The sequence below is a fragment of the Amborella trichopoda genome, chromosome 6 (genome assembly GCF_054954075.1).
Source record: "Amborella trichopoda isolate Santa Cruz 75 chromosome 6, AtrichopodaSantaCruz75HAP2 v2.0, whole genome shotgun sequence".
Classification (NCBI taxonomy): domain Eukaryota; kingdom Viridiplantae; phylum Streptophyta; class Magnoliopsida; order Amborellales; family Amborellaceae; genus Amborella; species Amborella trichopoda.
In genome coordinates, this window is record NC_142341.1 from 13,025,912 (window position 1) to 13,048,492 (window position 22,581).

Here is a 22,581-nt window from a genome sequence, read left to right on the forward strand (position 1 = left end):
TGTCACTGGGTGGTAAATTGACATTAATTAAGGCAGCTTTAGCTAATCTCCCTATTTACTATATGTCACTTTCTAAATTGCCTAATAATGTGGTGCGGCCTTCTGTGAAGGTTTATGTAGGGAGAAAGTGATGAAAAGAACCGGTTTAGCTTGGTGCATTGGGCGAAGGCGAGGGTATGTACTCCTATTAGTGATGAAGGTATGGGGATTAAAAGGCTGAAATCAATGAATAATGCGTTGTTGACAAAGTGGTGGTGTCGTGCTGTGCTAGAGAGAATGATCAATTATGGAGATGTATTTTAGGGGAGAAATATGAGGAGATGAAGAGCACAGCATTGTCGCAAAAGGACCAAGGAAGAAAGGGGAATCTTTGAGTTGAAAAGGGATTCTCACATAGAAATTTCTTTTTGAGGTATATGAGGGTGATTGTTGGCAATGGGGAGGCAGCAATAATGGATTGGGGATAGGCCTTTAAAGGTTTAATTTCCTGATTTGTTTGCCAAAGTTGCATCCAAGAGTTGGATGGTTGATGAGATGGTTGAAGGTAGAGAGGGTTTAATACTGTATAGGATATAAGGTGTTCTTATAGAAGGGTTGATGAGATTGTTAGCGAAGAATATGTGCAGTACTTGATGATGATACAGTAGTAGTATTATTATTATTGCCCAAGATATAATTGTTTGGGAACCTAACAAAAATGGTGAATATACTGTGGACTCAGCTTATAAATTGTTGTTTTAAGATCGTCATAGTTGAAGAGATGTAGATTGGGCGAAGATACGGAAATGCCCTATTCTTATGAAGAAGATAGCTTTTATACGCTTATTAACTTTAAGGAAACTATTAACAGTGAATGTGTTGAGGAAAAGAGGTAAAATTGTAAGAAATGTGCGTGTATTATGTAAAAGTGAGGAAGAAACAGTGGACCATTTATTCCTCAACTGTTGTTTTGTAAGGAAGATATGGAAATGGTGTTTGGATTGGTTGGGTCTACAGGTTGCTGTTCCTATGCAAACTGAGATGATATTTGCCCACTAGAACATAGATGGTGTTGCGAAAACAAGGGAGAATAATTTGTAAGGTAGTTAAAGCAACAATTCTTTGAGAGTTATGGATGGAGAGGAATAAAAGATGTTTTGAAGACATTGTTAAGACAAGTGAAGAGGTGTGCGAAAAGATAAGATTTTACAGTAGCCGAATGGTTATCAATTAACGAGGAGTAGTGGGGGGTCTCTCGCCTCGATTTAATGTACAATTTGAATGTTTTACTTTTTAAAAGATCGGTAAAAGATATAAGGGTGGGCATTCGGGAAGTACCAGTGAAAGATTGGATTAAGCTAAATTTCAATGGAAGTTCTTTGGGGAACACTAGACCAACATGGACAGGAGGTACTATCAGGGACTGTAATGGTGTAGTGTTAACAAAAGATTATGGTCCAGGGGATGATGACTGCGAATTAAACTGAATTACAGTCATTGTTACAAGGTTAGAAGTTGGCGAAGGGATTTAATATGCCGGTGGTGGTGGAAAGAGATTTGATTAATGTAATAAGATGGAAAAAAAGGAGGCAGAATTACCATGGTTTTTTACTAAGTTGATGAGGGAATTGTTGGCTTGGTGTGTAGGTATGGTGTGATCCTTTGTTCAAGCATATAGAGAGAAATATCGAAGCGGATGCCCTAGGAAAAATTGGAGTCACCTCTAAGGCTCTAACCGTTTGTGTAATTTTCTTTTTTATTTTTTCAGTTTGTTGAATGATATTGTATTGTTCTATTGACCAATTGGCAATTATGTCAATGTAAAGCTATTGTTTCTCAAAAAACAGATAACTCAAAAAAGGTTTAAGAACCATAACTTTTCGGGGATCGACAGAAAAATCCCATTATGCTTTTGGAATGTACATTTACTCCTATATATTTCATATTTTACACTCATCCCATTTTTTAAGTGTATAATGTGTCCTAATTTTACTTTTTACATACATCGATTAAGCTCAAGTTTAGAACTTGCATACTTCTCACCATCGTGCACAGGTAAAAAAAATAAAAAACAATAATTTGAAAGAAATAAAATTACCAAACATATATGAGTATTTTGGACATTTCATTGATTATTTTTATATATTTTTACAGGTGAGTGATGGTGATAAGTATAGATCATTTACATTTGACCTTAATCCATGTAAAAAAAATTTACAATTAAAATACACTATACACTCTCAAAAAATGGGACTTGAGTAAATTCCAAATATAGAATGGGATTTTTGTTTAAATTTTGGATTTTTATCCTCAACAAATTTAATGCACCCCTTTCTACTGTTTTACTCGTGCTCTCTCTCTCTCTACACAAACTGGCTTGTCCTCAACTTATATTCTATCAACTTGGGGGTAATAAAGATTGATCAAGGCTAACAGCTAATAATCGGAAAGAGACTGATATAACCTCACTATATACACCACATGCTCTCATGCATCTGTTCACAAAACGTTTTCTTTTCTATACAATTGCCATTGAAGAATATCATTCTCATAGGTTACCTCCAATGTCAACCAAATCATCTGCATCATCCAAATCATTGAGCTCATCTAGTAATGACTGGTTAATCCTCTTCCGCGACTGCCTTCTGTGTTTTTTAAGCTCTAACCTGGGCTCGGGCTGCTTAACCCCCATGTCCCCAACCTTGTATCTACATAAGAAATCAATGTGGTGATGTTAGAATTGTCAAACTAAAGGTAAAGGAGTGAAAAAAATGCCAAGGCACACATGTTTTGGGTACAAGTTTGAACTGCATTCCAAGTAAATGAAACTGTTAAATGCTCTTTAGGAGCCAAAGGATGAAGTTCTAACCACAAATAGAAAGTGAGAAAAATCAAATGGACCATGGATTAACTGCTTGGATGGGTCAATTACACACCCTTCATGAATCAGAACATGTAGTTATAGTTGCAACAATAGAGAGAAGCCCATTGGTGCCCTCTAAGCTGTAAACATCAACTTTTAGAGGGTGATGGAAAAGATGCCAAAATCAGGCCCAAGAGCTCGAATATTTCATACTATATAGCTATCCAATGATGCAGTAAAAAAAAAAAAAAGAGAGAGAGAGAGAGAGAGAGAGAAAAGCCAAAAGCTGTTGTTAACAATAAACTTTTAGAGAAAAGAGAAATTTTGTTCACCGGGTCCCAGGCATGTAACAGAAAATTATGAATAATAAAAAACATATCGATTCTTCCTTTCATTTATAAGAGAGAAAGAGGCATTCTGTAAGATATACATATTTCCCATTTTTTCACTAAAAAACAGAGCTTCACTCGCAACGCTAAACATGGTGACAGCTAGAAATCGAATTCCTTCTCATCCAATTCTCATGTTCTTGCAATTTCTGGTTCTTTCCCATAGCACTTGCGCCTTTCTGGCTAAGTTTCATCACATTTTCTCAGGGAAATCTATACAATGGGGCATCCGATGTCTATTCCTGATGATGGACGATGAAGTAATGAAAGTATCCAAGTGAATGTCCCAATGGACCCCAACTGTCTATCATCAGGACAGTGATGCCCTTTGGAGTACCATATACCACACTCAACAAGATCATGTTATACTTCCTCTATTCTCAGGGTTATCTATACAGTCAATTTACTCTCATTCTATCACCTCTTAGGATTAGATGTATCCATTTCAATGCATCATTTCCCCATATAGCACTGGCTAATATCAGAGTCATTTGAGATGATGAAAACGTGCAAACCCCCTCAGCATTTCAGAGTCTACTTCATTCTCTTAATGTTTGTTGAATCATATATTTTGTTGATTTTGTTCATACACAGGTTTATGAAATTGCAGTTACTCTCTTCATCTTGTTCTGTTTATTTCTCATCAAACACAAGTTGTTTTGGTTTTAGCTTCACAAACCAACATACACATGCCACACATGTAGGATTACAGTTCACATCTTAAGTGAGTGCATGCGCAACAACATGAATAACAAAATACACATTTAGTAAAATTGCCATCTAGGATATTCTAAAGGTCTATACATGTAAATCATGGCATAAGCAATCAGGTCAATCAGGTACTGTACGCAGACATTTCAGGTCTAGTCAGTGAAAGAAAAGTGGCTCTGCTGCAGACTTTCCCCCAGAGTGAGACAAGAGGCTCGGGTGAGTCTGAGCAACTCGCCTGAGTCCGCACCAAGCTGCCAAAGAAAATCCACAAACATTTGGGGAAAAATCCTAAAAATTTGATAAGAAACAGAAACAGAGAAGGAAAAAAAGACGATAAAAAACACAAAAAGAATATAAAAGATGAAAAAATAAGAGGAAGAAAAAAGAAAAAAGTGGTTACATATCAGATTCTCATAAAAATGATATAAGATAGCAAAATACAAAAGTTACTCAAAATATAAAAACATAAAATTGTATCCAAAAATAATTATAAATAAATTATAATTGATCTAGTCAGAAATAAATCAAATATTGGAATCTAAATTATAAAAAAAAAAAAAATTGTCTGAAAACTTGAGGCACATCCCCAAATCTTCAAAGTCGTTGCAAATAGATGCCCTCAATCCTTATCATAGCTTCCTTTGAGAACTCCAATGAAAACCCCCGAACAAGATTTGGGCTCCAAGCTCGGATCTAGGTGATCCAAGCTCTTGAAAAATTCTGAAGAATACTAAATCTGAATTTGATTTGTCACAAAATCTTTGTGAGAAACAAGCCTATGATTGGATGACTAACTCAAAAATAGGCGTAGGAAAAAGATTTCATTGAAGATAAACCAATTGCTGCAAATAAATCGTAACTTTTCAAAATTGAGCAAAACTTAGTTTGAAATTTTAAATGTCTCAAATCTATCAAATTTGAAATTTTTTCTTCCCACAAATCTGATCTATCTAGTTGATGAATCATTCAGAGTTACGCTATGGGCGAAACCGAGGTTGAAGTACTAGGGTGAGCCTCTACAGCCCTCATCCGAGTAGTATGATATCCATGTAATTAGGGGGTGCTCCTATTGGTTAGTGTTGGTTTTTCTTGACTCTTTATGTAATGAAATTTCGGCAGAATCTCCGCTTAACCCAAGTCAATTTACTATATAAGTATCCATAAACTCTAATATTCAGTTAACCCTCACATAGGGATTAATTTCGTTTGGGAGTTTACTAAGACAACAACAGATTTGCAAGTCTAGAGGCACAAGATGGACTCGCTTTCTTCGAATGTTAAATGCTCCTAACTTGGCAAAATTTTGAGTGGCAATCGGTCCCAAGGAAATATAACCTCAAGATATAGCCAAATTAGAAAAATTCTTACTTGAGTCTCTGAGTTGCACGCTCAAATGACTTATACAAAACCACAATAAAATATACAATCTCTAAGTTGCACTCTCAAATGACATAAAACCACAATAAAATATACTGATTTGTCCTTCAAATGACAACATTATGGTAATCATCGATTCCGAATAACTTTCAGTAAATAATATCTAGTATTTCTGCTCAAGACATGCGAAACCCCAAAAATGAAATTCGCCCAGCATCGGAAACTGGGCCACATAATACTCACTGTGATATCCTCTTAAAAGCCAACAACGATGAGTGCATCGTCTTCCATTACTCATATGAATCGTCACGAACGTATGCATCCATGATAAAAACTATAAAGATGTTAGGCACGAAAGAAATCGGGTAAAAAAAGAAGATGGTGAGTTAGTGAGAGATATGGCGTTGTAAAATTTTGAAGGCATAGGAGTTTCAATTGAAAAGAAAAATGAACATGTAGAGAGATAACATAATAAAAAGCTTAGGGTCTACATAGCATGAAGATGATGAGAACACATCATCAAAGATGTGTCGTGAGGTCATAACAATAAATGTTTTACGTTGCGACATCATAGGTTGGCAATAAAAAACAAGGCCAAAAGTAAACATGTCACGTTTATCAAAGAAAGAGAGGGGAAAAAAACAACGTGGTCCATAAAAGGCCACAAAGAACAAAATGAGCCCTCAATGGTATTCTTATAAACATATATAAAAAGAAGTCTCATGACTAGAGTTAAGAAAATTAGTTGTTTTTTAAACATTTTAAAAATTAGCATTGCATTAAATTTGAATATGGCATTATATCTAATGGAAATTTAAAACTGTTAATTTCTTCAAAACAACTAATTTTCTTCTAATTTTCTTAACTCTAGACCATGGTTGTATGTGGTCATGAGACTTTTTGTTATGCGGCTATCATTTTGTTCTTTATGGTCCTTTATGGACCACATAGTTTTTTCTCCCTCTCTTTCTTTGATAAATGTGGGATGTTCACTTTTGGCCTTGTCTTTGATTGCCACCCAACGATGTGGCAACATGAGGCATTTATTTTTATGACCTTATCACATCATCTATGATGATGTGTTCTCATCATCTTCATGCTATTTAAGCCCCATGCTTTATTATGTTCTCCCTCTACACGCTCATTTTTCTTTTCAACCAGAACTCTTGCGCCTTCAAAAGTTTACAGCGATACCATATCTATCATGAGCTCACCATCTTCTTCTCTTATCTTACGTCTTTATGTCTTGTATCATGGGTGCCATACTTTGGTGATGATTCACATGAATAATGGAGGATGATGCACTCATCGTTGTTGGCTTTCAACTCCCTAATTTTTTATACGGGATTTTGCGAATATCAAAGTGATTATTATGTTTCTCATGTTTTAAGTAGAAATACTAGATATTATTTCGCGACAGTTATTCGGAATTGATGATTACGACTATGTTGTCATTTGGAGGACATATCAGTATATTTTGTTGCGGTTTTCTACGAGTCATTTGAGTGTGCAACTCAAAGACTCAAGAAGAGTTTTTCTGATCTGGCTATACCCTAGGGTGGTACCCCACGGGACCGATTCCATAATGGAATTTTGCCAAGTTAGGGGTGTTTAATACTTCAAAGAAAGCAAGTCCATCTCGTGCCTTTAGATCTATTATTGTCCTGATAAACTCCAGATCCAGACCTAATCTTTATGAGGTTTAACTGGAAGTTGGAGTTTTCAGATATTCATACAATAAATTGACCTCATTAAGGGGAGATTCTGCCAAAATTTCATTACATAGGGGTCAAGAAAAACCAACATTAACCAACAATTTTTGAAGTGTTAAATACGACTATATCACAAGATGGCTACCAGAAACTCACCAAAGACCATGACCTAGGATTTTGTAAGACTGAAGCATTTTGATGGAGTAAACTTTAGAGATTGGCAATCCACTGTCCAATTCTTGTGGAGGACTACAAGAGTAGATTATGTATTGAAGAAACAGCAACCCGCTGCCAAAATGAAGGCCGCCACATCAAATTGCCAAATAAATTCAATTGTGCGAAGAAAATATTATATATGCAAAGGGCATATTCTGAATGCTTGAGTAATTCTTTGTTTGACATCTTCTCAAGAATGCCAATGGCAAAGAACCTATGGGAAGCTTTGGAAGAAAAACATAAAGAGGAAGATGCTGAAAGAAAGAAATAGCTTATTAGTAGATACTTGAATTTTATAATTATAGAGGATAGATCAATAACGGCTCAAATCCATGATTTTCATATAGTAGCACCCTCTTAGAAAGAATGCACAAGTGATGTAGGAATTTTGTCCTGCATCAAGAAGCCAAAAGATTTGAGCCAAGAACAGCTAATGACTCATTTAAGAAATGAAGAGGAGACAAGACTCTGAGATATGAATGAGTACAAGTCTCAGCTGGTAGCTAGAGCCCACAAAATTGAAGGTTCGAAAACAGAAGGCCAAGGACTAAGAAAGGAATTTAGACTGAAGAAAAGAAAATAGAGAAGAAAGAAGAAAAGAAAGACAATAAACCTCCAAAATCAAAGACAACTCAGGACAAGGGAAAGAAACCCATGGTATGTTATTTTCTCGACAAAGCCGGACATGCGTAGAAATTCTACAGAATTCAAAAGAAGCAACTAATTCAAGCCAATGTGGCCGAAGAAAGATTTGTTACCATGATCTCAGAAGTAAATGTTGTAGGGGGCACCATAGAATGGTGGGTGGACTCTGAAGCGACCAGACTTAGACTAATGAAATGTTGGGGAGGACACTATTTTCTACACATGCAATTCTTAATTCTTCCTCTTCCAAAGTAGTTGGTAAAGGGATAGTTTTATTAAAATTCACGTTCAACAAGGTCCTCACCCTTTTGGATGTGTATCATGCCCTTGAAATCTAGAGAAATTTGTTGTCTACATATCTTTTAAATAAGAGGGTTTTCGAACTTGTCTTTTAGTTTGACAAGTTCATTATATCGAAGAGAGGGGTCTTTGTAGGAATAGGATACGCTTCTAAAGACATGTTCAAACTCAGTGTACTAAGAAAATATACCTCTTCCTTTGTGTATATGATTGATTCCTTTTGTTTATGGCATGGTAGATTAGGCCACATTCATAATCATGCTTTGAGAAAGATCATCATTATCATCGTCAAAGCCTTTTCCCAACTAATTGGGGGTCGGCTACATGAATCCCGGTCCGTCATTCTGCTCTATTAAGGGTCATACCCTCAATGAGACCATAAGTCCTCATATCTTTTCTCACTACTTCCAACCATGTCCTTTTGGGCCTACCCCTTGCCCTTTTTGAGCCTTCCACTTGAACTAGCTTGCATCTCCTAACAAGTACTGTACTGGGTCTGCGCCACACATGGCCAGCCCACCTAAATCTACTCTATCTCATTTTAGCACATATTAATGCCACACCTAAATTTCACGAATATATTTATTTTGAATTCTATTCCTTTTTATCTTGACACTCATCCATCTCAACATCCTCATCTCCACTACACTTAATCTATGGGCAAATTTTTTTTTTACAGCCCAACATTTTACCCCATAGAGCAAAGCTGATCTCATAGTTGTCCTATAGAGCTTACGCTTCAGCTTCAATGGTATGCAGCGATCTAATAAACTTCCAGTTGCAAATCTCCACTTCGCCTACCCGGCTCTAATTCTATGTGAGACATCTTCCCCAATCTCTCCATTTTCCTGAATTATCAACCCAAGATATCGAAGGTGCGCTCTTTGTGGTATTTCCTAGCCGTCAATCTTAACTACTTCCTTGTCTCTACTCCTATTATTACTAAACTTGCATTCTATATACTCTGTCTTAGTCCGGCTAATTTTAAAACATTTAGATTCTAGAGAATCCCTCCAAAGTTCTAACTTTGTGTTGATGTCGTTTCAGGTCTCATCGATCAAAACTATGTCATCTGCGAACAACATGCACCATAGTATCTCATGTTGTAGGTGCCTAGTTAAGTCATCTATAAGTAAGACAAAGATGTATAGGCTCAATGCTGACCTCTGATGTAGACCTATTGTCACTGAAAACTCACTCGCCTCTCCACTAATTGTTTGTATACTAGTTAGCGCTCTATCGTACATATCCCTCACCAAGACAATATAGTGTCTGGAGACTCCTTTCTTTTCCAACACCCACCAAATCAAAATCTCGAAGTACTCTATCATAAGCTTTGAGAAAGATGAGTGCTTTAAATCTTATTCCTAACAATAAGAATTTAGAAAGTAATTTGTGTGATGTGTGTGTACAATCAAAGATCACAAGGAAACCCTTTTCTAAGGAAAAAAAAGTTCCAGGTTACTGGAATTGACACAGTGATGGTTGTGATCTAACATAAGTACAGACTTGTGGTGGGGGAGAAATGGTTGTGATCTAACATACTTGTGGTGGGGGAGAAATAATTTGTCACTTTTATTGATAATTCTCAAGATACACATTTATTTGATTAAAAACAAGAATGAAATATCTAAGAAATTCAAGATTTACAAAATAGAAGTTGTAAACCAATTAAATTTGAAAATCATGGTTTTTAGAAGTGACAGAGATGGTGTATATTGCTCCACTCACTTCACTAAATATTGTGAAGAAAATAACAATATTAACCATGTTACTACCCCATACACATCAGGACAGCTTAGCTCAAAGGAAAAATTGTACACTTGAGGATATGGTGAATACCATACTCATCAGTTCAAACCTTCCTACTAATTTGTGGGGAGACGTGTTAATATTAGCTTATTATATCTCGAACAGAATATCATATTCAAAATCTAATGGTATAACATATGAACTTTGGAAAAGGAGGAAAATTATTTAGGATTCCACAAGGTTTGGGGTCGTGCAGCCTTGGTATGGCTCCTTGACCTTAATAGGCCCAAACTTGGACCTCGATCTATTGAGTTTTTTTGGGGCTACCCTAAACATAGCAAAGCATATAGATTTCTGGACCAAGAATCTAATGTGACCAAAGGGTCCAAGGATGCAAAAAAATTTCAACATAGATTTATCGGTGAGCAGGATAATGAGTATGAAGAACGACATGGTAAAAGTAAACTTGATAAGCATAAGAACCCTAAGGACTTAGAACCCATGAGACATAAGAGTATTAGAAAACCAACAAATTTTGGTCCTGATTTTCAGATGTATCTTTTAGATGGTCCAAAAAGTTACCAAGATGCAATGTTCCCACATGAGGCTCCTTTTTAGAGGGAGGTAGTCATCGATGAGATGAAATCTATGTTGGAGAATGACACTTGGGTACCAGTGAATTTACCTCCTAGTGCTAAGCCTTTAGGATGTAAATTGATTTAAAAAAATAAAACAAAGGCAGATGGTGTTATTGACAAATATCGAGTAAGACTAGTTGGAAAAGGTTTAAACAAAAATAAGATGTTGATTTCTTTGAAACCTATGCACAGGTCACTTGAACAGCTACCATTAGAGTACTCAATGCCTTGGATTCTATATATCAACTAGTGATTCACCAGATTAATGCTAAAACTGCATTTCTCCATGGTGAACTAGATGAAGAGATTTATATTGAGCAACCTGAGGGATTTGTCCTTAAGGGACAAGACCGATGTTTCTAAACTTGTGAAATCCCTGTATGGATTAAAACAAGAACCCCCAACAATGGAATAAAAAGTTCAATACACTTGTCCTATCACACGGTTTACAGATCAATGATGCTGATAAATGTGCAACGCCAGAGTTTGTGATGGTGCAGTTGTGATTATTAGACTGTATATAGACAATATGCTCATACTAGGCAGCAATATTGTATGCATTGAGGACACTAATAATTGTTTTCTGAATTTACTATGAAAGACATGTGGCAAGGTGATGTGACACTTGGAATTAAACTAGTGAGGAAACTGACTTGGTACCTAGAGCCACTAGATAGAGAAAGTGCTCAAAAGATTTGATCCCTTTGAATGCAAAAGGGTTGCAACCCATTATAATGCTCATAGTAAACTCAAAAAGAATTTTGATGGTCGTGTTTCCTAATTGGACTATGCAAGAGTCATTTTTTTAGGTAGTTAACTATGTAAGAGTCATTGGATGTATAATGTATGCAATGTCATATACTTGACCTCATATAGCCCTTCTTGTGAGTGAATTGAGTAGATATACCAGTAACCTAGGTTAAGAATACTTGGTATGCTGTCTATAGAGTCTAGAAATATCTCAAACGAACAATCGACTTTGGCCTACACTATGTAGGTGAGACATTGAATTAGAAAGGTACAACGAAGCAAACTGGATTACGGATTCTGATGAGTCCATGTATGTCACATACGGTGGGGGTGTCGTTGTTTGGGGTTCCAAGAAGCAGACATGTATCTCCAACTTCACTATGGACTCGAAATTGATTGGCTTGGAAGCTGCAAGTAAAGAGGCTGAGTGGCTAAGGAACTTGTTGGTAGACATATCATTTGTTCATGGGCCCATGCGTTCAGTATCAATATAGTGTGATTGTGAAGTTGTAATATACTGAGTGAAAAGTAAGATTTGTTCTGGAAAATCTAGATATATTCGCTTAAGGCACAGCCAGTTGAGGCGCCTACTAGAAGATGGAGAATATTAATACTCCATGTCTGTTCTACCAGAACTTGGCATATCCATTAATCATAGGCCTTGCAAGGGACCAAGTCTAGAAGACAGCTAGAGGGATGGGATTGAAAACACATTTATACTAAGCCACATAGTGATTGGGAAACCTACCTAAAGACAGGAGGTCCCAAGTCCAAGATTCAAAGGGAAAAACAAGTCATTTTTATCATATCTGATGTATTAATGTACCACTTTATTAATTAATGAAAGTTTAAAAATTTCTATTCCATCCCTGGTTGCATGGTACGATTAGCTACAGCAAATGGAGAGGTTGAGTTCACTTTTAATGATTCCATTTGCCTAGATGATATAAAGCCTAGGCTGCACTGCCAAACTGTAGGGCATCCTCCATAGTTCACCTATGTGTGTGGAAGTGGAGGCCGCTTCCTATGGGAATTCCCTGGAGCGCTCAAGAAAACCAAGAATGGCGTATGACCTTTCAATGCACAAGCCTTTAGAAAACCACAACATTTTGAAAGAATATGTGGTATGTGGGGCACTTCTATAATGGTTCAACGTTCGGCCACTCACTATCCCGATAAGCGGTCTACATAACATTATATGGAGGTTCAAGTTTATAAGAAACCTTCAAGGTTCGACCACTCACTATCCCGGTAAGACATAAACATTATATGGAGGTTCAAGTCTGTAAGACACCTTCACTTAATGCATGGTCTTTCCTGACTTATTCTTTGAGAGACCTATTATTTCGAAACATTTTCAAAATTAACAGCTCCAAACTTGGCAGGCTGAAAAGCTCGAGTGACTCAAGTGATGCCGAGGCAACTATCCTGAGTATTTTTATAATCAGTCTAGTCGAAAATACTATAAAAGCTTTATTGTACAAAAAGCTCATAGTTTAAGCTTAGGCATGAATGAAAATCGGTTCCGATATCGCTTCCTTTCCTCCACCTATGTTATCTGCTTGCGCTAGGGCGTTCCCTGTACGCGACGCGCTGTACTGGAGCCTCACTGAGGGTATGGCCCTTTGATAAAGCAGAAAGGCGGACCAAGATTCATGTAGCCGACCCCAAGTAGTTTAGAAAAGGCTCTAATGATGATGATGCTATTAGCGCGGAACTAAAATCTTAGTCAATCATAGTACGACCACAGTTTACGACCACAATTGAAGCAAATAGAGAAAACTAGCATTTGAGAAGAGGAGATTGCAGGATTTGAGGTGCCCGCATGTTGAACATCTAGAAGAGCCTCAACTAACAAATTTTTTGTGGCCATTTTCAGCCACTCAAGATGCATGGGTCAGAATACACTTTGGGGATATTGACAGATCTTTCTGAGGGATAGAAGAAGACTAAAGGTGTAGAATCAATGAGCTGGAGTTCACCTGTTGAGATTATGCTACATACCAAGATATCTTGAAGGCTTTCCTTATAGGAAATCTGATTTCCTATTCCATTCCCTCTATTGAAGTTTGAGAAAGATTGGATAAGAGGTTGTAAGTTGTGAAGTTTTCCTCAAAATTTCACTGAAAGAACAGCACACATCAATACCTCTTTAGACTATTATTTCACGCGACTAAAGATACGCGATCTTAGTCCATCTTGGAAAGAAATTCAAATGTGAATCATCAATCCGCTCACCCAAGGAAGCCCAAGTCTCCAAATAACTTCTATGAATGCCATGGAAAGAAAGTTCTTACTCTGTTCTCAATCAGTAACTCTGTTCCTAGGGAGGCAAAATACAAGCTAGGTGATATTAATGAGAAGATTCCCAAAGTGGGAAGGGTGGGTGAAAGCCAAACATCAAGGAATAAAAAGCAAATAATCTTTTACTGACATAATGGATTCTGAACTCAATTGAGAACTGCACTAAGAAGGAGCTATAGTTCTTGAGAACCACATGAAAAATCTGCAATATAGCGAATGACACTTGCAGAAAGATCATATAAAGAGCGTATATAGTTTGTAGCATAACACTCCAAACTATTGGTATGCTACCAAATCACATGCTGGATAATGTGGTACCATATGTGGTATGTGGAAAGAGCTCTACCACTATGTGCTGATTCCTTGTCAGTGCTCCGGGGATGTTTCCAGGCAACTTAAGTAGTATGCAGATAGAAGAATGCTTTTGCTCTAATAAGCAGGGCTGGATAATGAAGACGAGCATATAGGGTCAAATACTAGAAAAACAGAAGTTTCTATCCCTTAATGGAACTTATGCCATGAGACAGAAAGTCAAAAGAGAAATCAAACTATAAGTCTACATAACCTTAATGACTCTCACAACATAATGCACTTCCTTTGGGAGAAAGGAAGAGAGATGATGTGAGCAAAGTAGGGTTGAGTGAGATGTGGTGTTATTACTGAATGGAATTTGTTGTCGTTGCAGAAAATAACAGATCTCTTCCACGGGAGCAAGTCTTACAAGGCAGCACCAATCACATGTTCCTAATTTCCCATCTCTATGTAAAACACCCTTCTATATCTTAGGTCAATAATCTGGGTTCGATAATCTAGGAAAAGAGTGTAATTTTGATATCTTGAGTCGATAATCCAAAAAAAATAGAGAGCTTGAGGAAGATGTCGCGCATAGAATTAGAGCTGGGTGGGCAAAGTGGAGAAGTGCAACCGGAGTCTTATGTGATCGCTGCATACCAATGAAGTTGAAGGAGAAGTTCTATAAGACAGATGTGATACTAGCTTTACTTTATGGGGCAGAATGTTAGGTGGCCAAGAGACAAAACATCCATAGGATGAGTGCAGATGAGATGAGGATGTTGAGATGGATATGAGTGGTAAGTTAAGAAGGGATAGAATTTGAAACAAATACATTCAAGAGAACTTAAGTGTGGCTCCAATAAGCGATAAGATGAGAAAAAGTAGACTTAGCTGCACTGACCATGTGGTGGCCAGCACCGAGGGCCAATTTTCGATTTTTAAAAAAGCCCAAAAGGGTGAAGGGGATAATTTTGACCCCCATAAAAGCTTAAATAAATTATGGGGGTTATTTTCAACCCACCAAAGTACAAAAAAAAAAAAAAACAAACAAAACAAAAAACAAAAAACAAAAAACAAAAAACAAAAAACAAAAGACAAAAAACAAAAGACAAAAACAACAACACTTTCTTAAACCCCAAATCTCTTTGCTATACCAATTTCTGAGAGTCGAAAAAAACAATTGTGGTTTAAAGAAGCATCCTAAGCTTTTATTTTCTCGTTGGAATTATTTTTAAGGTGCTATTGGAGAAACACAGATGTCCACTCTCTTCTTTTATAGTTTTATATTTCATCTTTATTGCACCATCTTGGTTTGGACTTTGGATGTTAGACTTTTCGCCTTTTTGGACTATTTCATTGTTTAGTTTTATACTTTTGCTGAAGACTTGAAGAGTTGGAGTCCATGTTATTATGGAATATGGAAAGTTGGAGACTATTAGTAATACATAGCCTATTCAACTTTTTAACGTTTTTTAAAAATTTTGCATGATTTGAATTTTGAAATTTTGAACAGGTTTATTCTTAACATGTGATATGTTATATATTTGTATATAAAAAAGTATTTTACAATACATACAAATGCAATAAATTACAAAATTGACACAAGAATATGCATATATGTACGTTTGGATAGCACATATATGTATATATCTAAAGAATTGGTACTGCAGCGTGCCCGCCTAGGCGCTAGACACCCGGCAATGGGCACTAGGCCGGCTGCCTAGGAGCCACCTAGTGTTTTTTGAAACCTTATGTGAAACACGGACCTAGTACGACACCTATTAGGAGATGCGAGTTGGTTCAAGTGGAAGTCTCATAAAGGGTAAGGGATAGGCCCAAAAGAATATGGTAGGAAGTAGTGAGTAAAGATATGGGGACTTATGGCCTCACTAAGGGTATGCCCTTGATCGAGCAGAATGGTGGACCCGGATTTGTGTAGCCGACCCCAAGTAGTTCGGAAAAAGCTTTGAAGATGATGATGATGATGTAAAACACCCTTCTATGTGATTTGTTGATGGTATTAGGGTCAGTTTTGCTGCAACATTTCTAGTGTAAGGCTTGTTAGTTGTCAAAATAATCCAGAACTCTTGAGTGCTACTTTTCCTGTCATAAAGCAAGTGTTCCAAGGTCCACTCTAGCAACATATATTTTTGGCATTTTGCTGAACTTTTTAGAGGTCACATGGCTAAAAGGGAAATCAACAGGCACGGTGCCATTCACTATTTTCACAAAATGTTAATCACTAAATCCATTATAGAGTTAGTATTTCGTAACATAACATTACCAAATTTCATAAGAAAGAGACATCACAGTTCCCTATTAAAAAAAAGATTCCATATTTTGTATTAAATCCCACTTCTCATCGCAGAGATAATATGAATGCGACCAAAATTGCACTGACCATTTTTCCATGACAGGACAAAACATATTAAAGTATATTTTGTCCCATTTGAGAAAGGCTACTTAGAGGGGATTGTTTTCCTTCCATTTTCTTTAACAGAGAAGGGTATTCATTCGTCATAATTATCCATAGTTGCACCCTCACATTGTAGTTGGTCATATATGCTCTACTCACCTTGTACTTTACATAATTACAAAAGAATAAACCTCAACTTATTATCATTGAAGTCTATTTTCCTCCACATATTCAAATATGATTTCTCTACTCACCTTGTACATTACATAATTACAAAAGAATAAACCCCAACTTATATCTTTGAAGTCTATTTGCCTCCACGTATTCAAATATGATTTCAATAATCTCAAATATGATTTCAATAATCACATTTTTTATCCTACAGCGCAATCCTTGTATTTCCATGTGGTATTCTTCTAGACACCTCAGTAAAAAAAAAAACATTCCATATTGATGCACAATGACTCCACATAAATGGAATACCTCTTTATCTCAAAATTCATGCAAAAAAGAAAGAAGGAAATCTATTATTTGATGCACATTAAATTACAGATGAAAGCACGGCCCTCCCCCTCGGGAGTGCCTCACTCAGGCTTCCTACTTCAGAACACTAAAGCGCTTATAATTTAATAGTTAGTTGAGAATGGTTTATGCAATAGTATGAATTTATTTACATACCTAACATCGCCCTCTCTTTTCGTCCCCAATGTCCTTAACTGGAACTGTTCTCTGATTTTGATTTCATCGAGCAGCTGAAGATAGTACGGGTATCTTTCCCAGTCACCCTTTACAATGCACCCTGGCTCCCCGAGATGTAAGCAATCATTGAATGAGCACTTTGCAGGTTCATTGGCATTAAGCATTCGTCTTACCTAATGAAATATTCAAATTAGGCAACTTGCAATCAATCTCAATTTTCTTTTTTTTAATGGATGTATATGTATGTGTGCATGCACGCATACATGTATACATACACACATAAAGAAAAGGTAAAGTACAAGCCAGTGGACTATGGAAAAACAATAGTCCATTCAATCATCACAGTCCAATGAAGTGATGTGTGATGGAGTTGGAAACCCCAAACAAGACATGATCCCCAGGGGGCGTCCTGTTCTCTTCAATGCCGCCCATCACTTCAATGAGCCGTGATGATCCAATGGAATATGATTTTTATATATATTCCTTTAGAAGATCGTGTACTTACAGTACTGAGATAAAATTATAAATAAATTATGAAGCCACAAAATGATTTAACTAGTATGTTGACAGCATGAACTAGAAATACCTCAGGAAACAACTGAGCAAGAGATTTTGTTGAAACATTCAAAAGACTAGGCTGATTGAATCCAGGAGTGTCAGCAAGGTAGCCACCTTCTGGAACTGGTAGCAAAGAAACGTTACGTGTAGTATGCTTTCCTCGGCCACTTCTCTCTGAGACTTCACCAACCTTCTGTTCTTCAAACCACTTGCTGCCCCCAATCTGGAATCAGTGCATTCAGATTATTTGTAATGAATAGCTCCCAAATGTTTTTTTATTTAATTCCCATAGGAGAGAAGTACAAAGAAGGACAAAACCTGATGGTTTATCTTTATTGAAAAAATTCAAGAGTCTCCCCTAACCAAGTCCCCATACATCAGTAAACACAACTTCACCTATAAACCTTAAAACTTAAAAGTATCTACCAAGTATAGATTTTAACAAGTTCTTTTTTGTTCCTTTTGAAAATAATTTAGAAAAGAAAAAGGACAAATATTTTTGGCCACAAAGTCTAAAGATGTTAACAAACAACATATTCATCTGCAATACAATAAGAGTGATCCTTTTTGAATGGTGATACTGGGTAGTGGGCTGATCCATGGTTCTGGATACAGAGGAAAAAATGAAGGCCAAGCAAAGGTCCATTTTATGTTTCAATGATGAGCTCTAACCCTCCTTATCAAAGATAAGGTTAAACTGTTAAGAAAAAATTAAATTTTACATCTCACTTCCACATATTGCATCTTTTTGTTAATTTACATCATCATACATTGGCTTCCGTTTAACCATTAGTAGTGTAATAAAAACATGAACTCAAATGGGAACGCAGAAGGGATCCAAGCCTGAGTCACAACTGACAGACTCGGCTGAGACAAATCAAAGGTAAAAAATAAAACAATGGGAATGGGCCAAACTCATCTGCTTACCATGTGTATGGGTTCTAGGCTCGGCAGGTGCAATCCTAGTGACTCAGGCGAGACCGAGTGGACTTGCATGAGTTTTCTAACACTGACCATAAGACGTTCTAGCCACACCAACAAAAATTTAAACTAGTGGACTCTGAATGTTAATTTTCCAAACTTTAATCTCATCAGACACATCAGAAGAAGACAATTTGCTTTCAAGAATAAAAACAAATGAAAAGATAAGACAATAGAATATCCACACATACATCATGTGCATTGATTAATGAGTTCTAGCATGTCTTGTGTAGTATAACAAATGCTACATTTATACGATCAATCCAAAACAACTACTTGTCCAGGTGGAATAAACTTTAACACAACATATCAAAAAGAATATTATAAGAAACCTCCGATGAGGTAATGCCGTAATGGAATTTAAGAAGTTTAAGAATGCACTAAATTTTAAAGTATAAAATGGCAATTTGTTTTCTTGAACGAAAGGGTGCAATTTGTGAATTTTCACCTTATCAACCGAGCTATCTGATTTGCTTCCAAGGTATCCAAGTTGATTGGTTCTGGATCTCAAAGCATTAATCAGACTCGACTTCCCAACTCCACTCGGACCAACTATAACAGTTGTTTGATCTTTCAAGATGAAGGCTATGGAAGGTAATCCAGTTCCATAATCAACACTGCAGAAGAGTGGTTCGTATCCCCAAGTACGAAGCCTATCCTTCCATGTCACTAGAGTCTGAACCCATTAAAAACATACAAAAAAAAAAAAGGAAAAGAAAATCATGGATAATGGTAAACTCCATCACATATACATAAGAAAAAAACTAGCAGCAAAAGCAGTAAGTAATGCAAGTACACTGCAATGTAAGTACCAAAAAGGTGGACATAAAATCACAAGCAGGGCTACAACAAGAAATCATAGTAATATAATTCAAACTTTTGTAACACATTTTTGACATTACCTTGGGCAATAACAAAAACTACCCATAACCAAAACTCGACAGGTAACACAATGGAAGGGAATTTGAATCCCAGCTTTGATGATAGCTCCACAGAGAGCCCAGACACTTAGGGAGTGGGTGGCACCTTGAAAGAATTTTTTTTTGTTTTTTGATAAATTGAAAAGAGGGTTTTGAAGATGTTTCCAAGTCCAGCAAGAATTTGTAATTCCACCTAGGCCAACAAAAGAAATTGGTAATTCTGTTTCTACTAAGGCCAAAGCAAGAGTTTTTTTCTTTTTTCTTTTGTGTTTTTTGACAAGGCATTCAATGACATGATTGACTTATTGAACATAATCAGGTTGGTCAGATGAGTAATAACTTATCCATGGAGACTCACAAATAGGTACATGATCTTAGTGACTCAATCTTGATACCCTACCATCATGGACATAGGGATACCAACAAATGCACTAATGCCCAGCCAAAAATGGAGTTGGTGAAGCGGAGGTTTTTCTGCTTGTGAACAATCACCAACTCCCTTCCCACTTTTTCCATGTGAACCGGTCTTTTTTTTTTTTTTTTGACAAATCCATGTGGACCGGTCTTTTTTTTTTTTTTTGACAAATCCATGTGGACCGGTCTTCTCTCTGTTTCGTCCTGTCAATTTACGGCATGATATCTATACTTTCTCAGGATCATCTATATAGTTCCTTATTATAAAGAACTCCATATTTCTTCTCAAGAGTTACAAAGAATGATGAAGCAACTGAGCTCTGTGAGCTAAAAGATTCATGTATTGGATACTGAATTCAATAATTTGCATTTGTTCTTAATCTGGTAAGTGAGAACTATCTTACAACTTCATTCTTGAAATTTCCATCAACTAATGGGTATCACGTCAAATTTTAGCACAAAGCACAAAGAAGAAAAAATTGATCCCAATGAAACCCTAATATAAATATGCAATTCCACCAACGAGATTGTTTACATACATACATTTAGCAACATGGTATATATATAAAGATTCGATATCAACCTTTTGGAAAACAGAGAGGAGTTCAACGATAAAAAATGCTAGAAACGAAAGCTCCTAATCTACAAAATATGCGACAACATTTGTGCACGTGAGTTGGGCCAATGTAAGCATTTCTCTGTGTGTTAGTGCAACTGTGTGTATATGTGTGTGCGAGGGCTCATGTGCATCCACGTGTGAGTGTGAGACAGAGAGAGAGAGAGAGAGAGTACCTCCTCTTCCACTAGTTCCGATTTATTCAGGGCTAAGGTTACAGGAATTCCATAAGATTCAGCCTCGATCAAGAACCTGGTCAGAGCAAAGGGCTCCAGCTTCGGTTGCTCCATTGAGAAAAGCACAAGAAAATGATCCACATTTGCAACAGGTGGATCAATAATCTGAGCCTCTCTCTTAAAAATGTTCTCTATCATCCCTCTCCTATCAACCCAATCTATTCCTCCCACCAAAACCTTATCCCCCACAAGAACCCTCCTTCTAATCTTCTTAAGAACCGCTCTAACCACACAAAGAAGCTCCACACCGGCTTTATGATCCTTAGTTCCCCCTTCTTCTTCAAAACCCAATTCTCCATTGTCTGTATTCTTACCTAACAACCCTAATTTTTCAGAGCACAATTCATGCTTCATAACATTTTCAATAACCCCTTTTCTCCCAATCTCTTTTGCTTCGGAACTCAGTATAGAACTATCAATTCTCCCTCTAGATAGCTCCATTGTCTCTCTAGATGCACTCGTGTCATCTACAACTGAGCTTGAACTTTTTGAACCAGAAAACCTAGAATCATCACCATTTTCACCTTTGAAAAGAGAAGTCCTTATCCTCAAGGTCTGCGCATAATCAGAAAGATCATCAGCCGTCTCCGCTAATGGGCTTACTCTTCTAGGTTTCTCGGAGTCATAAACCACCACTCCTGCTCTTTCAACAATGACCCTCATGAAATTGGCCTGAGCTGAAACCACCATTCCTATAGCTTGATTCTGACTAAGGTTCTGGTTCTTATCAAACTCCAAGGATTGCAACAATGGGGAAGAGTCGGAAGATGAAATGCCCTTTTCCTTTATGGTTTCCTTGGCCTTGAGCCAGTTCCTATCAGGCTGAACTCTCCTGTTAATACTGGTTCTTGAAGCCATGGCTCTAAACTCGTCATCTGAGCTTTGAGTGTGCAGAAATCTGGAGGTGTAGAGAGGGGAGCAACGAATTTCATAAAGGGAATTGCAGATAGAGAAGCTGAGGTATTTTGAGGGGTTTAATGGAAACAGAGAGGTTTTCCAGTTGGAGAGGGCAGGGAGAGAGACCATATTGTGGCGAAATGCTAGGAGACAAAAAGACCGCATGATAAGTGACGCATAGGAAGATGAGTTGCAGAGGTTTTATGATTTAGAGAGCAGAGAATTTAGAGAATTGTTCTTTCATGTAGGCGACGAGAATAGCACCCCCATGGTTTCTTCAGTTCTCGTAAAAGTTGAGCGTGTCAGGGTGCAGTTCCTATAGGGCCCAGGCCTCATGGTAAAAAAGCAAGGGAAAATTACATAAACCCCCTAAAATCACCGTAATGGTAATATTTTAATGTCCTACCCATATCGATGTGGAAGGGTCTCATAACACACATAGATGTAGAAGGATCTCGTAAGATCAAATTTTTTTTTTTTAAAACCCATATTTCTTAGCAAATACACCTACACAAAAAATTTCTAAGATAATACTGCCCCTCTCTTACCGACTAACCTATTTCTATTTCCACTCTCTCTCTTCACTGGTACTCTCTCTTCACTAGTACTCTCTCTCTTTACGATTTACCCACCTATTTTTACTCTCGCTCTCTCTCTCCACTGGCGCTCTCTCTCTTACAATTTACCCTCTGTTATTAGTCCGACGTTCGTATATTGCGATTCAACAATTAGGAAGGGGCAATCCAACGTTCTGATGAGGCGCTCTGGCGTTTTATCTCACTGGAACTGCCCCGGTTCGACGTTTTGAGGGGCAATCTGAAGGTTAGGATGCCAGTCCGACAGTCGTATACTGCGGTTTGGTGATTAGGAAGGGAAATCCGGCATTTTCATGGGGCACTCCGGCGTTTCATTTC

General features: G+C 37.2%; 1 protein-coding gene across 1 annotated transcript; it reads right to left on the bottom strand.

The window, feature by feature from the left end:
• Positions 1-2,419: 2,419 nt before the first annotated feature.
• Positions 2,420-22,105, bottom strand: LOC18438167 (small ribosomal subunit biogenesis GTPase RsgA 1, mitochondrial). Its single transcript, XM_006848356.4, has 5 exons — positions 20,711-22,105; positions 19,033-19,260; positions 17,632-17,826; positions 17,025-17,218; positions 2,420-2,687 (listed from the first exon to the last, which is right to left on the bottom strand). The coding sequence occupies exons 1-5, from the start codon at positions 21,830-21,832 to the stop codon at positions 2,528-2,530; spliced, it is 1,899 nt and encodes a 632-aa protein (XP_006848419.2). The 5' UTR covers positions 21,833-22,105; the 3' UTR covers positions 2,420-2,527.
• Between the last annotated feature and the right edge of the window lie 476 nt (positions 22,106-22,581).